Source organism: Gekko japonicus, unplaced genomic scaffold (assembly GCF_001447785.1).
Source record: "Gekko japonicus isolate JY-2015 unplaced genomic scaffold, Gekko_japonicus_V1.1 scaffold182, whole genome shotgun sequence".
In the NCBI taxonomy this organism is placed as follows: Eukaryota; Metazoa; Chordata; class Lepidosauria; order Squamata; family Gekkonidae; genus Gekko; species Gekko japonicus.
Genome location: NW_015173128.1, coordinates 1,595,755 through 1,614,450, shown reverse-complemented (window position 1 = coordinate 1,614,450; position 18,696 = coordinate 1,595,755). Strand labels below are relative to the sequence as shown.

At 50.7% G+C, this 18,696-nt stretch overlaps 1 protein-coding gene across 1 annotated transcript in view; it reads right to left on the bottom strand.

Moving 5' to 3' along the window:
- The window catches only part of PIGL (phosphatidylinositol glycan anchor biosynthesis class L), a 70,069-nt gene that overhangs the window by 16,209 nt on the left and 35,164 nt on the right, over positions 1–18,696 (bottom strand). Inside the window, exon 3 of the mRNA XM_015422049.1 lies at positions 10,137–10,227. Within this exon, the coding sequence (XP_015277535.1) occupies positions 10,137–10,227 (91 nt within the window). The remainder of the gene's footprint in view (positions 1–10,136; positions 10,228–18,696) is intronic.

Below are 18,696 nucleotides of genomic sequence, written 5' to 3'. Positions count from 1 at the left end.
ATTTGCTTTGGATTTCATGCTGAATGGAATGTCAGTCTGAATCTATATCCGAGGACCAGTCGTGGGCAGAGGTAAGACTGAAATTCTGCAAGCCGGCTTGTTGGATCCCAACACCTTCGTTTTGATTCTACTTCCCCCTCATGAGAAATGAAGGCGTTTTATGTTTCAGAGGCTAGCCGTGTTGGTCTGCGGCAGAAGAGCTGGATTCGAGTCCGGTCGGGCCTTCGGGACCAAAAAGACTTTCAGGGGGCTGGCTTTCGAGAGTCAAACCTCCTTTCGTCAGACATCAGACGGACGAAGTTCTAACAAAGGGAGGGTTTGGCTCCCAAAAACTTAGACTCTGAAAGTCTCGTTGGTTTTGAAGGTGCTACAGGACTTGGATCTAACCGAATCCATTTTTGGTTTCCTCGCTCTGAGCTGCCCCCATTAAAATGTACACATTTCTGAACACTGTTTATGTATGAACTGCACAAAAAAGGCATGTAGATAACATAAAAGAAGAAACTGAAGACAGCAAGATACCCTGGTGGTGGCAGTGTAGGGATGCCAGTCCCCAGGTGCGGGCGGGGTTCCCCCCCCCGATTTTTTAGGGCTCAGACCAGATGTCGGCCAGATGGCTGGTGGGGGAAGCCCCGCCCACAACAGTCGTCTGAAGCCCTGCTTGAAAAAAGTGGGTGCTGTGAAAGCCTGCCCTGCCAGCAGCAAATTCGCTGTTTGCGAGGTAGGTGTGTGCGACACCCGCTCTTTCCAAGAAGGGCCTGCCAGCTACTGCCCTGCAAGAGGCGAGTTCCCCTCTTGCAGGGCAGGAGCGCCCATCGCCTGCTCTTTTCAAGCAGGGGGCGCTGCTCCTGCCTTGCAAGACGCAAGTTCACTGTTTGCACTGCAGGCGCGCTTGGCCCTCGCTTCCCCCCACACACACCATTTAAAGGGAAGGTTCCCCTTAAATGGCTGGGGAAAGGCGGGGGCAGGGGCGAGCTGCATCTAGGACGTGATGGTGTCACTCTGCGCGATGTCATCACGTTGGGGGTGGCCACACCCCCTCCTGGAGCACCCCCCATCCCCCTGCCAAGAAGAAGATTGGACCTGGCAACCTTATGGCGGGGGTGCAAAAAGCCGTCAAGTCACAGCAGACTTATGGGGACCGCTGGTGGGGTTTTCAAGGCAAGAGACATTCAGAGGTGGTCGGCCATTGCTTGCCTCCATGCCCTGACCTGGTAGTCCTTGGCGCTCTCCCATCCAAATACTGGCCAGGGCCGACCCTGCTTAACATCTGAGATCTGACCAAATTGGGCTAGCTTGGCCGATCCAGGTCAGGGCAAACAAGCAAGCGAGCAAGCAAACAAAACACCTGAAGGGGGCAAAATCGAGGATGTTGACAACATGTGAAATCCAAAGGAAAGGAAGATGGCGTCCTTCCCTTTGTTCTCCGGCCACCACCCGCTGGCCAGGGGGTGGCAGCCATGGGTGGGCCCGGCTTCACTCTTGCCTAAAAGCTTTCTCGCACCTCGCCCATCCCATTCTACTCCTCGGATGCTGGGAAGCCGCCGTGCCCTTGCTTACACGCTGCCTTTCCCAGCTCCGGCCCGGTTGCACAAGGCGGGGCCCGCAGGCAATGGGGGAAAGGTCGGGGAGGGAGGATGAAAGGGCCTCTCAACCGGTTCCGCCAAGAGGAAGCGCTTAAAACACACAGGGGTACATGCAAGGTGCTGCTCCAGGAGGGAGGGGAGTGGCCCAAGAGAGCTGAGAAAACTCTGGCGGGGTGCGGCCTCCGCCCACGGACTGGAGGGCTTCCCGCTCCGTCTGGCAACAGGGCAGGCCTCCCGAGAGGAGGGCAAGCCCAGTCTTGGCAATCTACCACCTCAGCACCCGACCTACCTGCGGAGTAGGATTTGCTGATTTGAATGGGATTACTAGCTGAGCCGAGGGAGCGGGGAAAGGCAGATCTGGCCCAGAAATAACAACCTAGGGGTGTTTAGATAGGCCCTCTTCCGGTTGGTGCCACCGGATGTTGCCCTGGGCTTTTCCCTGTCACCCATGTTTGCTGCCAGCCTTCTCCAGTCTGCTTTTCTCTTCCACAGCAATTCAGCATCATTTTAAAGCCACTTATGCACAACACAAAGAGGCAGGCATTGGTTTCTAAGGGCAATAGTTCGACTGAATTTCATGAGCGTGGTCAGGGGGGGAAAGACACGTGAAACTGCCCTATACTGAATCAGACCCCTGGCATGGTCAGTCTACTCAGACTGGCAGTGGCTCTCCGAGGCCTCAGGCAGAGGTCTTTCCCATCACCTCTGACCTGATCCTTTTAACTGGAGACGCTGGGGATTGAACCTGGGACCTTCTGCATGCCAAGCAGATGATCTGCCTCTGAGCCACGGCCCCTCCCTGAACAACAGTCACATTTCCCTGATCAGAGACCGCCCACATCAGAACTTAGGATTTTCACAGGACCATTACGCTCAGTCGAATTCCTTCAGCTCGTATGCTGTAAACCAGGGGTGGCCAAACCTGCTCAGCTTAAGAGCCACATAGAATAAACGCCAGATGTTTGAGAGCTGAAGACATGAACAGATATTACACGTTTTTATTTTAAAATATGCACATTTGCTTTTTTATTAACATTAAATGAGACTGCCTAAAAGAAAAGGGGTAAAAACAGATATTAATAATGCTATTTATCTGTCCAGTTATATTTATTTCTTTGCTAATGATATTTATTTGTCTAAGAGAGAGAGAGGTGGAAAGAAAGAATGAAAGGTGGAAAGAGAGAGAGAGAGAGAAACAAAGAAAGCAAATAGATGGGAGGGAGGGGAAAGGAAGGAAGGAAGAGAGGGAGAAAACGTATGCCTCCGCTTCCCCAGCTGCCCTGCCGGGAGCCACACAATATGTGTGAAAGAGCCACACGTGGCTCCCGAGACACAGTTTGGCCACCCCTGCTTTAAACAGTGCACAGGGAAGCCACGTCCACAGGAGATGTTCCTGAACCCCCACCCACATGAGAAGCCACTGCAGCCCCCCCCCCCCCAAATTGGGTTGGGGTGGTAGCTCTTGCTCCTACGGTGGCCGGTCTTGCAGCTGCTGGAGGCCCACCGAATCCAAAGAACTGTTAAGTCTGAGCTCTAGACTCTATCTAGATGCAACCTCAGCTGGACTCAACAGGGGCTGAATCCAGAGGCGGCATGGGCATTCAGATACGAGGGAGCCAGTGTGGGGTAGTGTTTAGTGTCAAACTAGGATCTGGGAGACCTGGGTTCAGATCCCCCCTCTGCTGGGCGAATCTGGGTTGGTCACTCTTTCTCAGCCGAACCTACCTCACAGGGTTGTCGTAGGGATAAAGATGGCAGAGAGCAGAACGACAGAAACCACTTGGGGCCCCACTGGGGAGGAAGGCAGGACACAAATGCAAACAAACCAATCCCCAGTGTCTGGTTTGCGCTGGCCTGAGCTGACGGGGCGGAGCCCCAGCCTCAGACCACCAGTGGTCTTGGCTCAGAGGTCTTTCCAATGTTCAGAAAGAGACGGCCGTGCCATCTATTGGTGGACTGCCATAGGTACTGCCAGCGATCGACCCAGAGCCAAGGGTTGACAGGAGAGGTCAGCATTTGAATCAGGGAATGGGGTTTATATCCCGCCTATGCCGGGCAAGCTGGCCGTGCCAAAATACTGTTGCTGCCACAACCCATATATCACAGAAAGAGAAAGTGCTTAAGTGCTGCATGACTAAGTCAAAGAGTAGTGTTCCAGGAGGTGTCAAGATGGAGCCATTTCATGCAGAAATGAAAGACTGACAACCAGCGGATGGCAGCCACCACAGGTCTCAAACCGGCACATCAGGTACCAGCGAGCTCCCTTGCGCCACCCGTGCTGCTGATCAGAGCAGGGAACTGCAAGGAATTCCCACCACGACAGCTCAGAATCCTCTTGGCTCTGGGGGCTCAGCTGACACCAGAGAGCTCCCCAATGCTCCTAGATGGGCAACGTTGCTAAGGGTGACTACCACATTTTCCTTCTGTGCTGCTGGACAACCTGTCTCCAGCCGGCCCACAAATAGCTTGGGATATTGCACCTGACACAGGCCACACTCAACACAGCTTCCCGGATGACTGAGGGGCTACCGGAGATGGCACCTGCTTAGCAGCCAAACCTGCTCCATCAGATCAGCCGACTGGTGATGAAGACAGGCAAACAGTCAACCTGAACTGCACAAGATGGGACGGCCCCTGCTCCCCCTCCCTCCCCGTCTTTGCCACACCAGGGCTGCTGAACAGGCCAGACAGGTTCCAGAAGCAAAAGGCCAGGGTGGGAGAAGCCGTCTTGGATGTAAAGGTTAGTTGGTTGGATGGAAGCTGTGGCATTCTCCGTTGCACACCTGCCCTCTAATGGGTGCTGCCCATTTTCTTCCTCTGAATGACCCCGAGAGGACCGAGAAGACGGGGATCTGTCTGGTGGGAACAGGCAAGGCAGCTGAGCTAAGCTGCACAGCACATCTCAAAACTTTGGTGTAGTGGTTAGGAGTGCGGACTCGAATCTGGGAGATCCGGGTTTGATTCCCCACGCCTCCACATACAGTTGCTGGTGTGACCTTGGGTCAGTCATAAGTTCTTTCAGAGCTGTTCTCTCAAGGGCAGTCGTCAAAAGAGCTCTCTCAGCCCCAGCTACCTCACAGGGTGTCTGTTGTAGGGAGGGGAAGGGAAAAGAGATTGTAAGCTGCTCTGAGACTCCTTCAGGTAGTGAAGGGCGGGGTATAAATTCAATCTCTTCCTCCTCTTCTTCTTCAGGGTGGAGAAACCCACTACACTGCTAACAGAGGGGAAAATCAATCCAATCTCCTTTTGCACATGTTGCACTGCAGGAAACAGGCAAGTTATACGTTTTGGACCAATATGACATAATCCTTCAAGTTGCAGATCCACCTGCTGATGAGGCCCTCTGGAGACAATGAAGATGCTCCTTCCTACGAAAGAGACATATTGTTCCTTCCATCATGGGTCACTCAGTCCATTTATTTCCTCCACCCACCATTTTATCATTATGATTATGATTATAAACCATTATGATTATTAGGGACTGTGGTGTAGTGGTTAAGTGTGCGGGCTCTAATCTGGGAGAACTGGGTTTGATTCCCCACTCCTCCACTTGCACCTGCTGATGTGACCTTGGGTCAGACACAAGCTCTGGCACAGCTGTTCCTGAAAGAGCAGTTTGTGTCAGAGTTCTCTCAGCCCCACCCACTTCACAGGGTGTCTGTTGTGGGGAGGGGAAGGGAAAGGAGTTTGTAAGCTGCTCTGAGACTCCAAGTGAAGGGCGGGATATAAATTCTTCTTCTTCTTCTTCTTCTTCTTCTTCTTCTTCTTCTTCTTCTTCTTCTTCTTCTTCTTCTTCTTCTTCTTCTTCTTCTTCTTCTTCTTCTTCTTCTTCTTCTTCTTCTTCCTTGCTGAAATTAGGATCCTACTAAGGAATTCTGTGTCATTTTAATGTGCCATGTTAATATTTATGCTTTGCTTCAGTTCTGTTTTTAGACTTCTGGTTGGTTCTACAGCCCTAATGCTATTGGAGTGCTCAGCGAATGTCCCACCTGTTGATTGTGCTGATGCGTAATTCACCTTGAGTCCAAGTGAGAAAGGAAGACCATAAAAAAACATGAATATAGAAAGGCGAAGTGCATCGAACTATCAGAATCCGGGAGACCATGGGAGGGTCTTGAACCTGAGAACTGGGAATCCTGTTTAGCAGAAATTCATCATGCAGCTAGGGTTACGTATGCTAAAACAGACAATTCTGCCTCAGGATATTCTAAACACTGGAGGAGGAGGAGGAGGAAGAGTTGGATTCATACCCTGCCCTTCACTCGGAGTCTCAGAGCAGTTTACAATCTCCTTTCCCTCCCCCTCCCCACAACAGACACCCTGTGAGGTAGGTGGGGCTGAGAGAGCTCTGAGAGAACTGCCCTTGAGAGAACAGCTCTGAGAGAACTGTGACTGACCCAAGGTCACCCAGCTGGTTGCATGTGGAGGAGTGAGGAATCAAACCTGGTTCTCCAGATTAGAGTCCACCGCTCTTAACCACTACACCAAAAGCTGTGTTTGGCAACCTATCTAAATGATGGAATTCAGCACAGCATAATTTTCTCAACAATGGGTAAGTTGTTAGTCACAACTTCTGGCACCCTGGTTCAGCCCCCTGTCTGGCCCTGCCCATGCCCTCGCAAACATTTGTGAGCAAGCAGAAGGACCCGCAACATGAGTCCCAGGAAGCTGTGGGTTTCATGCTCCTACAGAATATCAGCACACACACAGCCTCGCCCAATGAAGTCCACACTGAGCTCCGGGGGTCACAGAGCAGGGCCCGTGAAACACTCTGCCCTCTGCACATCTCAGGGCCTGGCGCCGTTCTTCTTTGGCCCGGGACATTCACTGAAATCTAGTTCAAAGTTTAGAGAGCCAGTTCCTCCTCCCAATCGGGAGATGCTGCCAAAAATCTGTCTCAGTCCTTTTAGCCCTTTGCATGAATAATAAATAAAAGTATTCTGTGGCTCAAGATTCGTGAATCAAGGAGCTTCCAGGGATGCAAAAGGCAAAGGAGATGCAGCCAACCAGGAAGGACTTCGGGTTGCCAACCTCCAGGTGGTAGCTGGAAATCTCCTGGGATTACATCAGATCTCCGGGAGACGCAGGTCAATTCACCTGGAGGAAAATGGCTGCTTTGGAAGGTGGGCTCCATGTGGCATTATACCCCATTGAGGTCCCTCCCTTCCCCAAACCCTGCCCTCCTCAGGCTTTACCCCCCCCCCAAATCTCCAGGTATTTCCCAACCTGGACCTGGCAACCCTACAAGACGTTGGGTCTGGATATGGACATACATGGGCCTCTGGTACCAACATGCCGCGTCACAGCCTGCAGTGCCCATGCAACCTCCCAGGTACATCAGAGCCGTCGCCAGGGGTCATTTCATAGAAAAAGAGGTGCAGGAGCTCATTAGCATAGCTTATTAGCATAACTTATTTGCATATGCCACGCCCCCTGACATCACTGGAAGTGTGTCAGAAGGCAACACCCACTGCTCAGGCTCCACTTGGTCTTAAAGGTGCCACTGGACTGTTTTGGATTGCTAGCTATTGGGGGGGGGGAATGTGCAGATCTGCCCTCACAGAGGAGGGAGAGCTTGTACCTGAAGGCGGGCCGGGGGGGGGGGGGCCTCTGCAACTTACCTGGCTGCTTCTTGCTCCTCGTGGCCCAACTGAGGGCTGCTGGAAGCAGGGGGCGGAGCTTGTTGAATATGCCCGCCCTGTGGGCTCTTTACTGCCGGAGCGCCACTCCTGTGCACTCCCGCAGGAAATGACCCCTGGCCGTCGCAATCCTGAAGAGTCTGGTTCAACTGGGAATCAGAAAGGCTAAAACTGGGACTGGCTCCGGGACTGCGTGTGCTGAGACCCTGGAGACCCGCTCAAGCAGGAAAGGGAATGAGGAGAGTGTAATGTTGACCTCTGTGATCAGCAAGCTGTAGGAAGCCAGGGTATATAACTATACGAGTCTGGCCTTCTTCTCTTCTTTGGTCAACAGGCTTCTTGCCTGCTGCAATCTAGGCTCCAGCACGTGGCCTCATAGCCCCGGGTCTGGAGACGATGCAGTTCTATGCCTGGCTTCCTAATGCAGCTTGACATGGCCCTGCCCCAGTTTGTATCAGAAAGCTGCCACTGAATTCACCAGATCTGCATTAGTCCTAGCCAGAATCGCTTCCCCACCTCTAAGACTGCTTGTGCTATAGGTGCTGTGCTATAGGTGCTGGGCAGGAAGCAGTGGGCTGCTCTGGATTTGTCCAGTGGCTGCCGAAACCACATAATTTGCCCAGACATACTTTATCCCAGACTGAGATCCGAAAGCCCGGAAGAGCCGTCAGCTTTTGCTCAGAAATCCAGCACATGGGAAATAATTTCCAAGGTTCATAAATCAGGTCTGGCTTTGAGAATGGTAGCCTTAACGTTTTCCTGCATTTGCAGTCTTGACAGTGGAGCTTAGATGAACTGCATCCCTGTGGCTTCCCAAGTGAGATCAAGTTGCTCCACCCGTGTCCAGGCCAGCTGAAAGAATGACGGAGACAGCATGGAAGAGAGGAATGAAGAGAGAAACACAGAGCCCACCGTGGTTTCCTCTCGGAACCTGCTGGGACTTTGGACAGTCTCAGCGCTGCCGGAGGGCCGAGGAATTCTATCAACAAGAGGTCCCATTGTCTGCATGACTCACTGTGCAACGGAAGTAGAGGAACTGTTTCTCTGACTCACCAGAAGTTATTTCCACCTCACCTGGCTCTGACACAGAGGCCGTATTGACCTCTGTCCTAGAAAGGTAGGATTACCTTGAAGCTGACAAATTCCACTTGCAGAGTTTGCTTGGCCAACCTGCCAGTTTCCCTGCTGAAACTGACAGCCGTTCCACCACCATCCTTTTAATCCAAGCATGCTATGGAGGCAACAGCGCCACCCACTGGCAGCAGAAAGAATAAACACTGCATGCACTTCAGGGCACTTCAGCGTCAACTGATGCACTCAGAAAGATGTCACACAGTGTGAACATAAGAAGAGCCCTGCTGGATCAGACCAGTGGTCCATCTAGTTCAGCATCCTGTCTCACACAGCAGCCAACCAGTTATTATACAGGGCCAAGAACAGGGCATAGAAGCTGAGGCCTTCCCCTAGTTGCCTCCAGAACTGGTATTCAGAGGTTTACTGCCTCTGAATGTGGAGGTTCCCCTTAGTCACCATGGCTAGTAGCCATGAATCTTCTAGTAAAGCTGTCTACGCTCATGTCCATCACTACACACTCTGCCCAAGAAGCAACATGGAAATAGTACTGGCAGAAGACTCGATGGCTGTGTTTTTGAAAAGTAAGTACCGCAACAAAGACACTGGCATTCTCATTGAGATCAGCAAAGATAAGCTCATGGGCTTTCCGTTTTGAAGTCCAAGCTCACAGAACTCCAAGCTGGGAAGGAGGTAGACATTTGCCAGTTCCCAACTTCCCAACATGGGCACCCCAGAGGATGCGATGCTTAAAGGGGGCAGTGGATGCATCAGCAAGGAGGCGAAGTCATTTGACTCAAACATTGCTCCAACATGGCTGGGGATTTCTGAATGGTGGTTGGGTCACTGAAGCATTAACTCAGTGGAACTGTGAGAGAGACTGATGCTAGTGACAAAACCGTGAGTCTGTTTTCAGCTTTGTGAAATCCCCTTACGACCTCCCCATTTCCAAAGAACCTCCAAGTTCAAGGCATAGACAGAGGTGTCAGACTCATTTGTTACAAGGGCCAGACCTGACATAAATGTCACTTTGTCAGGCTGGGCCATGCGTGTCATAAAATGCAATGCCAGGTACTGGAGTTATAAACTTTATAAAGGACACTCAAAATACAAACATCTTAAAACATTAACACTCTTACAGTATCTTCTTGATGCCCGACCTCCCGCTTTCACCGCCCGTTACGCAGTAGCACTGGGACAGTCTACAGGGCCATAATGCACAGCCCCTGTCATCTGGTAATAAAGGTAATGACAAGTTGCTCGTAGGCTGGATAAGAGACCTGGATGGGCCAGTTCTGGCCCGTGGGCTGTATGTTTGACACCCCTGGGAGTCCACCACTCTGCTTCCAACGCTAGAAGCCAGATACCCTCACAAACAGGAGGATATGCTCCTTGGCTATTCCTTACCACCAACCCCTGTTGGTGGATATGCTGCCTGGCTGTAGATACGCTGCCTGGCTATTCCTTACCACCAACTCCTGTTGCTCAGATTGTGTACACTGAGACCCCATGGAGTTGTCAAAGGCAATGGCCATGAGCAGGGGTCATTTCCTGCGGGAGTGCACAGAAGCAGAGCTCCGGCAGTAAGGAGCCCAGGGGGCGGGCACATGCAACAAGTCCTGCCTTCTGATACACTTTCGGGGATGTCAGAGGGTGTGGCATATGCAAATAAGTTATGCTAATAAGTTATGCTAATGAGGTCCTGCACCTCTTTTTCTATGAAATGACCCCTGGCCATGAGACTTTTTACAAAATCACCTGTGCCATCGGCCACTCCCGCATCTTGTTTCAGATGGAAAAAGAGACCCGGGGTGGGTGGGGAGAAAGAAGCGCTCGTTACCAAGTTGATGTGGTTGGTTTCAATATGCTTCAGGATCAAGGCAGACAGCAGACTCGTGTCCCATTCAACCGACGGATGGTCAGGAAGGTCCCTGGGGACAATGAAAAACATAGACAGTTGCACAGACCAGCTCTGCAGGAGGAATCCCTCATACACTGGAGAACTGAGGGGAGGCCTGTTCCTTTGGCTCAGTGCCTGAGGTCTTGGGAAACTGTGGTGAGTCGGAGCAGATTATATGGGGCAGCTGGATCGGCCAACGGTCCAACCTCCCCGTTTATTTTATTTTATTTATTTCAGTGTTTGCCTTTTGCCTCTCCTTACACTCGAGGCCGATTATAAATCCAACAACTTAGAAGCAAGCAACAAAGTCACCTTCAACCACACTTGCAGAAACAAAGTAACAGTTCAGAAACACCTACCACAAACAGCACTAATATTTCATCATGTTTGCATCCAGCCTTTCTGTGAGGAGCGAGGAGCTGTGCACAGTTCTCTCGCCTGCAATTTTTAACTTCACAACAACCCTACGAGGTAGGTCAGGGTGAGAGGAGTGGGAATATAAACCCATATCAGCCCTCACCTGATATTCTAATCATGCCACCACACTGGATCCGACCTTGCTCCCCTCACAGATCAAAAGCTTGCTCAAAAACAACAGGTTCTTATGACCTTTATAAAAAAACAAATGGCAATTGCTTTACTTTTAAGGGGCACTGATTCCAGAAGAAGGAGGAGGAGATTGGATTTATACCCCACCCTTCACTACCCAAAGGAGTCTCTGAGCAACTTACAAACTCCTTTCCCTTCCCCTCCCCACAACAGACACCCTGTAAGGGAGGCGGGGCTGAGAGAGCTCTGACAGAAACTGCTCTTTTTTCAAGAACAGCTCTTATCAGAACTATGGCTTGCCCAAGGTCATCCAGCAGCTGCAAGTGGAGGAGTGGGGAATCAAACCCGGTTCTCCCAGATTAGAGTCCACGCACTTAACCACTACACCAAACTGGCTCTCTGGTGCAACCACTAAAAAGGTCTTGTTTCTTACTCTTGCAGTTTCAGATATAAGAATGGGCCATGAATAGAGACTGTTGAACTGACTGGGAGAGTCACAAAGGCTCATCCATACAGAGGGATTTATGAGGCAGCATATATACAATATACACAAATTGCTAATACAGGCATCTAACTGTCAGGTCTTCTTGAAACCGAATATGGCCAGAAGAGGGAACCCGACGTTTTAAGGACCACCCCTCCCCCACAAACTGAATTGGGAATCCGGGCTCTATCGTCACATTAGCAACGCGCGCGTCTGACGTGCCAGGTTTCCCTCTGATAATGTTGCTGGGCAGCCAGGCAGGTTTTAACAAGTTTCGACAGATGAAGGTCACCTTAGTTCAGTGGAAACCAACAGCTGGAGGCAGCGGATCAAAATCCCTGGGAGCACACCGATGTGACGGCAGGCCAAAATTAACTCCAAAGCCTTGTAGGGAGCGGACAATGCCCTCCACCGCTGCCCCCCTGTGTTGTAAGGGGGCTAACTGGTCTCAGACGTTTCAGTTCGTTAACAGTGAAAATACAACCAGATAAATTCTGTTTCTTTTCCCCAGAGTCCTGTGGCCAAAAGGCGCTAGTTCAGTCCCCAATGAGCCACACCATTTGAAAGTCAGTGTGGTGGACTGTGAGATTTGGGACAAATCCCGCTCTGCTATGGTACTCACCAAGTGTTGCTAGGCAAGCCACTGTATCATAGAGTCCTAGAGTTGGAAGGGGTCTTGTGGGCCATCTAGTCCAACCCCTCGCTCAGTGCAGAATACCCAGAGGCAGGGCATTCACAACAGATGACTGTCCATTCTCTGCATGAAGACCTCAGCAAGGGAGAGCCCACCTCCCTCCACCCCAGGAACTGGTACCATTGTCGAACTGTTGTCAGTGTTAGGATTTTGTATTGACTTTTTCCTTGTGCATAATGTTTCTGTCAGTTTTCTTTGTCCCACCTACCTCCAGGCCACTTTTGCATGATTGGACTGTGGTGTACAAACCACTCCGCCCCCACTTGGAAGACTAGTTTTGTTTTTGATTTTGTTTTTGTTTTTTTAAATCAGTAAAATATTGATCTATTGTTGTAATCAGGGGTCATTTCCTGCAGGAGCGCACAGGAGCAGAGCTCCGGCAGTAAAGAGCCCAGGGGGCGGGTACATGCAACAAGCCCCACCCCCTGCTCCCAGCAGCCCTCATTCAGAGCAAGAAACAGCCAGGTAAATTGCAGAGCTCCCCCCCCCCGGTCCAAAACAGTCTAGTGGCACCTTTAAGACCAAGTTTTATTCAGGTACAAGCTCTCCCTCCTCTGTGAGGACAGATCTGCACGTTCTCCCCCGCCCCCAATAGCTAGCAATCCAAAACAGTCCAGTGGAGCCTGAGCAGTGGGTGTTGCCTTCTGACACACTTCCGGTGATGTCAGGCGGTGTGGCATACACAAATAAGTTATGCTAATAAGTTATGCTAATTAGCTCCTGCACCTATTTTTCTATGAAATGACCCTTGGTTGTAATGATAGAAAGTTCTCTGACTTCCCAGCGGTTATCTTTTTTTTTGTTTAAGTCTCTAGCCTCTTCGCTCACAGAGATATAAGGAAGAAAGCAGATCTCCAGATGAAAAAGGGATAGAGATTTACTTAAAAAAAAAAGAAAGCTGGGGATTCAGACAGTTTGCTAAATCTATCATTACACACCATATATTGATATACTGACATTTAATGACCTAAAGTGCATCCATGATATCGACATTTCAATATAAGCTTGTGCAAAAAATAAAAAGGGGGTGCTGTGATGCTGCTGGTGACACCACCAGCGACAACAGCATTCTCTCTTGAAAGTCCTGGTTATTTAAGGCACGAGTGGAAGAAAGTACACTCCACATCTGTGAGAATGCAGAGGGAGGGCAGACGTGTGGAAGACCGTGCCCAAACCGATACCAATGCTTGTCAATCGACTGTCAAGAAAAACAGGAGTAAGTTGAGTGTGCGGAAAAGCCCTCTGGTAGGTATCTGAAGGCACTATCATGTCCCCCAGTCTCTTCTGCAGGCTAAACGTATGCTTTTCCTTCAACCTTGTTCTTCGAGACCCCCATCCTTCTTTGTTGTTCCCACTGAACCTCTCCCAATGCCAGCCTAACCTGAGATGACATTGTTCCCCTAGCCCCCTGGGGAAAGGATGAGATACACACAAACACACGCAACCAGAGAAACCGCACAACCCAGACAGTGTGCCATTAGCAAAGGCGCTGATACCTTGCTCAGAATTACAGAATCAGCCCTACGACTGGCTCAAGGCGCCAAGGCCGTTTGGGTGATCCTTAAAAAACGGTGTGGGAGTCAAAAGCTGATTCCGACCCCACAAGATGGCTGCTGCTCCTGCCACCCCAGAGCCTGTTGTCACGGCCACCTGCGTCTTACGGCAGAACCACAAGCGTGCTTCCAAACCACAGACTTGTGCTTCGCTCTTGGAACACCCAAATCTTCCCTTTGGTGTCGGGAACCGCTGCAGAGGAGTGGCGGTAGACTGATTCTCCAAGCCTAAACAGTGGAAGAGGAAGCGGAGGGAGACCCTTTGCCTAGGTCAGCAGATCAGAGCACACCACTGTTTTACAAAGAAACGTGGGCCCCAGGAGCTGAACTGCTTGTTCAAAAACAGAAAACCCAGACCAAGCCTGTCATATTGGGGGCACGGAGTGATCCTTCCAATAACAATGCAACTAAGATGAATCAAATTAACCACACAGGATAGGCTCACGGGGTATTCAGCATCTGCTGGGTTAACACAGCACCTGGTGTCACTCAGGGTTGCCACCTGTGAGATAAAGGAGGAGGAGGAGGGGGAAGAAGAAGAGGAGGAGGAAGAGGAAGAGGAGGAGGAAGAGATTGGATTTATACCCCACCCTTCACTCGGAGTCTCAGAGTGGCTCTCTTTCCAGAACTGTCCTTGAGAGAACACCTTTGTTAGAACTCTGGCTTGCCCATGGTCATCCAGCAGCTGCAAGTGGGGGAGTGGGGAATCAAACCCGGTTCTCCCAGATTAGAGTCCGCGCACTTAACCGCAACACCAAACTGGCAGCAGGATGTGAACTTTAGCACATTCCCCGGAGCCCTCTCCCCCACCCCCCATCTTCCTGCTTCTTGTCCTCTCGTTCATCCGTCTTGCTGTGCTGGCCATCAAGAGGAACCACAGAGCAAAACCCAAGAGATAAAACAATGACAGCCTGTCTACACCCATGCAAAGGGGCTGCAGAAAGAGGGAGAGCAACAGCAGGGCACATTACAGCAGGTTAAAGCTCAAGCTGGCGGGTGGTTCCTCTGCCTCCAAAACCAGCTACTGATCAGCTCAACCCAGGAGTGCCCTGTAGTTAGGTCAACTTAACTACTGCGGATGTGGTTGATTTTGGCTCTCGAGATCTTGTTTGTAAACAGTCACATTTAAAACAGGCAAGCCTGATAATGAGCAGTCGGGTTAGAACAGATAAAAGGAAGCCAGTTTGGTGTAGTGGTTAAGTGTGCGGACTCTAATCTGGGAGAACCGGGTTTGATTCCCCACTCCTTCACTTGCACCTGCTGGATGACCTTGGGCAAGTCATGGTTCTGTCAAAGCTGTTCTCTCAAGGAAAGTTCTGGAGAGAGCTCTCTCAGCCCCACCTACCTCACAGGGAGTGTGTTGTGGGGAAGGGGAAAGGAGTTTGTAAGCCTCTCTGAGACGCCGAGTGAAGGGCGGAGTATAAATCCAATCTCTTCTTCTCTTCGTCATCTTCTTCACCCACAGAGTGATTAACACATGGAATTCACTGCTACAGGAGGTGGTGGAGGCTGCAAGCATGGACGGCTTCAAGAGGGAATTAGATAAGCATATGGAGCAGAAGTCCATCAGGGGCTTTTAGCCACAGGGTATAGATAGGAACTCACAGGCTGGGGCTCTGTCTTCTTGGTGCTTGGGGGGGAGGCAACAGTGGGAGGGCTTCTAGTGTCCTGGCCCCACTGCTGGACCTCCTGATGGCACCTGATATTTTTGGCCACTGTGTGACAGAGTGTTGGCTGTGACAGAGTGGATGGGTCATTGGCCTGATCCAACATTGGCTTCTCTTATGTTCTTATGAGAACAACGTGATCACCACTGGCAAACCTTTGATGGCGCGGTGCCACCGCAGCTCTGGTTGGTTTGCACTGTGCCAGTTCACACTGTGCCAGTTGGTGGCTCTGCAGAGATCACAGAACCTAAAAAGGTTAGTCAAGAATAGAAGAGGGCCAACTCTAAAAATCTAATTATGAAACCTAAAAAAATACATGTATTTATTAAACATAAATCAAAATAACGAATAAGGGCCCATTCATACCTCATATACAAATATAAAAACATACAAAGGCTGATGAAATAGACCTAACGCGTTTCGGCCTTTACAGGCCTTCCTCAGAGGTCTAATACAAATAGAACATGTTGGCTGATATGTAAAAATATAAACAATCATACATATACAAAATATGAAATAAAGACCAGAAAACAATTGTTCCAAAGTTTAACCACTGGGCAAAGAAAAGAAATACAAAAATACAAATGAAGCCTCCAGTGCAATCACATGTCCAGGAGTACTTCTCTCTGGTCAACTATATATTCTCCTGAGATTGTACAGCCAAATGTTCCCAATAAAATGCCATTTTTACACCATGAGTCCATTATATGCCATTCATATGCCACTTTCACACAATTTTTATGCAACCGGTGCAGTATCAGGAGTCTGTTTTCACAGTAATGTTTCCGTGGGATTTCGTAGTGTGATCAAGGCGGGGGGAAGACAGCCAGAGAGGGGAGAACCCATGTCAGAAACTGGAACGTTCACATCTGAACCGTGTGCGCATGAAATTCATTCGGTCCCATCCCTCTCCAGGTTTCAGGGTTGTTCCGTCTTGTGGGGCGTATCCCAAGTCTTTCCCTTCAAATGATACATTTCGTTCAAAGAGACGGCCATGAATTATGGATGAGCTCTCTGAGGGAGCTGAAGAGCTCTTTGCGGAGACGACACAACTGCTAATCGTAATGTGGAGTCTGCCGTTCGTCTGACATTGGTGCCTCAGACGCCTGGTGACAAACTGGGGACACAAATGGCTGCGGGAACGAGTTTCCTATTTGCCCCCTGTCAAAGGGGAACAACCAGCCAAGACGTCAGAGACCACTTCCGCAGCAGTGAAATTCCCTGCATTGACGTTTCTTAAAAAATGTGCGTTATGTGAAATTTTCTGCAGTAGATTTTTCCTCACCAGGCACAAACCCAAATTTTCCTCCTTCTTACCCTGCCTTTTGGAATCCCCAGTTTTAGCGAGTTCTGAAAACTCAGGGTAAGGAGGAGAAAAAATCGGGTTTGCGCCTGGTGAGGAAAAATCTACTGCGGAAAATTTCACGCAACGCGCAGTTTTAAAAATGTCAATGCGGGGAATTTCACTGCTGTGGGAATGGTCTGGGTGAACTGAAACCCGAAGGAGCACAAGCTAGTCTGGAAAACCAGGGCTCTGGCACCGTTGGGAGAGCCGCATTTGTTCTTGAAGGCTGTGGTGCAGGCCCGGGCCGGCTCCCAAGGGAGGTGAGGCGGAACGTTGGCTGGGCCTCCAGACCTGCCTGCTGCCGCCCCTCCAGCCATGCTGCTCTGCTCACTTTGCATGGAAGACCCAAGGAGGTAAAAGGTCATGTAAGAGACTTCGCCGGTTCGCCCGGCCTGCCTCTTTGCGATGCAGGCAAACTGGAGGCCGGTGCTTTGTCCCAGGGCCACAGCCAGGCTTCCTAACCTGGTGGGGCTACAAATGTTCTCAGTGGCACTGACTGGACCCTCCTCATTGGCAGGCGACAGCTGTGGGAGCCCAATCCATGCACAGCTTTAAGGTACCCCCTTTTCCCCTTGAGGAATCTTGCCATGCTATTGTTATTTTTTTTAAATCCAGAACGTTACTGAAAACAATTTCCCGTTCTTCAGAGTTTTCTACAAGACACAGATAAAAAGTATGCTTTTTTAAAAAAAGTCTTACGTGAAGCAAAGTGGAGGTCCAGGTGAGTGGCGCATCCCTTGGACACATCCTGGCTACATCTTGTCTTGTCCAAACGTCTGGAGCCAGCTCTGCCCAGGTAAGTGGGAAGACCGGACCAGTCTAGGGTCAACAGGTCTGGCCTGGGAAATTCCTGGAGATTTTGGGGGTGGAGCCTGGGAAGGGCGGGGTTTGGAGAGGGGAGGGACCTCAGTGGGGCACACTGCCATAGAGTCCACCTTCCAAAGCAGCCGTTTTCTCCGGGGGGAACTGATCTCTAACCTGGAGACCAGCGGTGATTCTGGGAGATCTCCAGCCATCACCTGGAGACTGAAAGCCCCACCCAGTGCCCAGGATGACTGTCTAAGCTGGGCTTTCCTAGCGGGGCCCACAGGGCTTTTAACAGGAAGTGGAAACAGAGGCTGCCCTGGCCCTATTACTTCCTGGTTAACTCCGGCCTGCCAGAGAGCTGCCCTGCTTGGGGTAGGGGAAAGAATGGTTTCACACGTCTGTGTCTTGGAAGCTTGCGTTTTCTTCATTTTGGACACGAGTTGTACCAGTAGAAGTTGCCTCAGTTTGCCAGTTGCTTGGGGGCCAGTCTCAGGGAATGGGGCTGGTCAGGGTTGCCAGCCTCCAGGTGAGGCCTGGAGAATACCTGGCATTACAATGGCTCTCCAGATGATTGAGCTCAGTTCCCCCAGAGAAAACAGATGCTTTGGAGGGTGGGGTCTGCGGCATTATACCTGGCTGAGTTCTCTTCCATCCCCAAATCCCACCCTCCCCATAAGTCTCCAGGAATTTCCCAACCTGGAGCTGGTGATCCTAGGACTGGTGACTCTAATCTGGGAGAACCGGGTTTGATTCCCTGCTCCTCCACTTGCACCTGGCTGGATGACCTTGGGCAAGCCGTAGCTCTGGCACAGCTGTCCTTGAAAAAGAGCAGTTTCTGTCAAGAGCTCTCTCAGCCCCACCTACCTCAGAGGGTGTCTGTTGTGGGGAGGGGAAGGGAAAGGAGTTTGTAAGCCGCTCTGAGACACCTTTTGGGTAGTGAAGGGCGGGGTATGAATCCAATCTCCTCTTCTTCTTCTCGTCTTCTTCATGTCCCGCTTACAGGTTGCACAGAAACACCTGGCTGGCCGTGCTTGGAAACAGGATACTGGGCTAAACTGACTCACTCCCCACCCCCAACATCCCTGATCCAGCTGGGCTTTCCTTCCATGTTCTCCGGGTTATAGCACGTAGAATGGTGACTGGAGGCCAAACTAGATGCCTTTTTTTAAGAGTTGGGTCCAGATTCCCCAACTTGGGTTCCGCACCGCCATACAGGAGCTGTGGGGAATGGCTAGTAAAAAGTGGGGTTACCTGGCTGCTGGCAGGGGGACTCCCGATCATTCCTACCATTCTTCTGGTGCGTGCACCACGATAACGTCGCCTGGAAGTGATGTCACTGCATTTCCAACGTTGGGGGTGACGCTCTAGGTTTTGGGCAAAACTCTATGGTTTTGGGGCCTC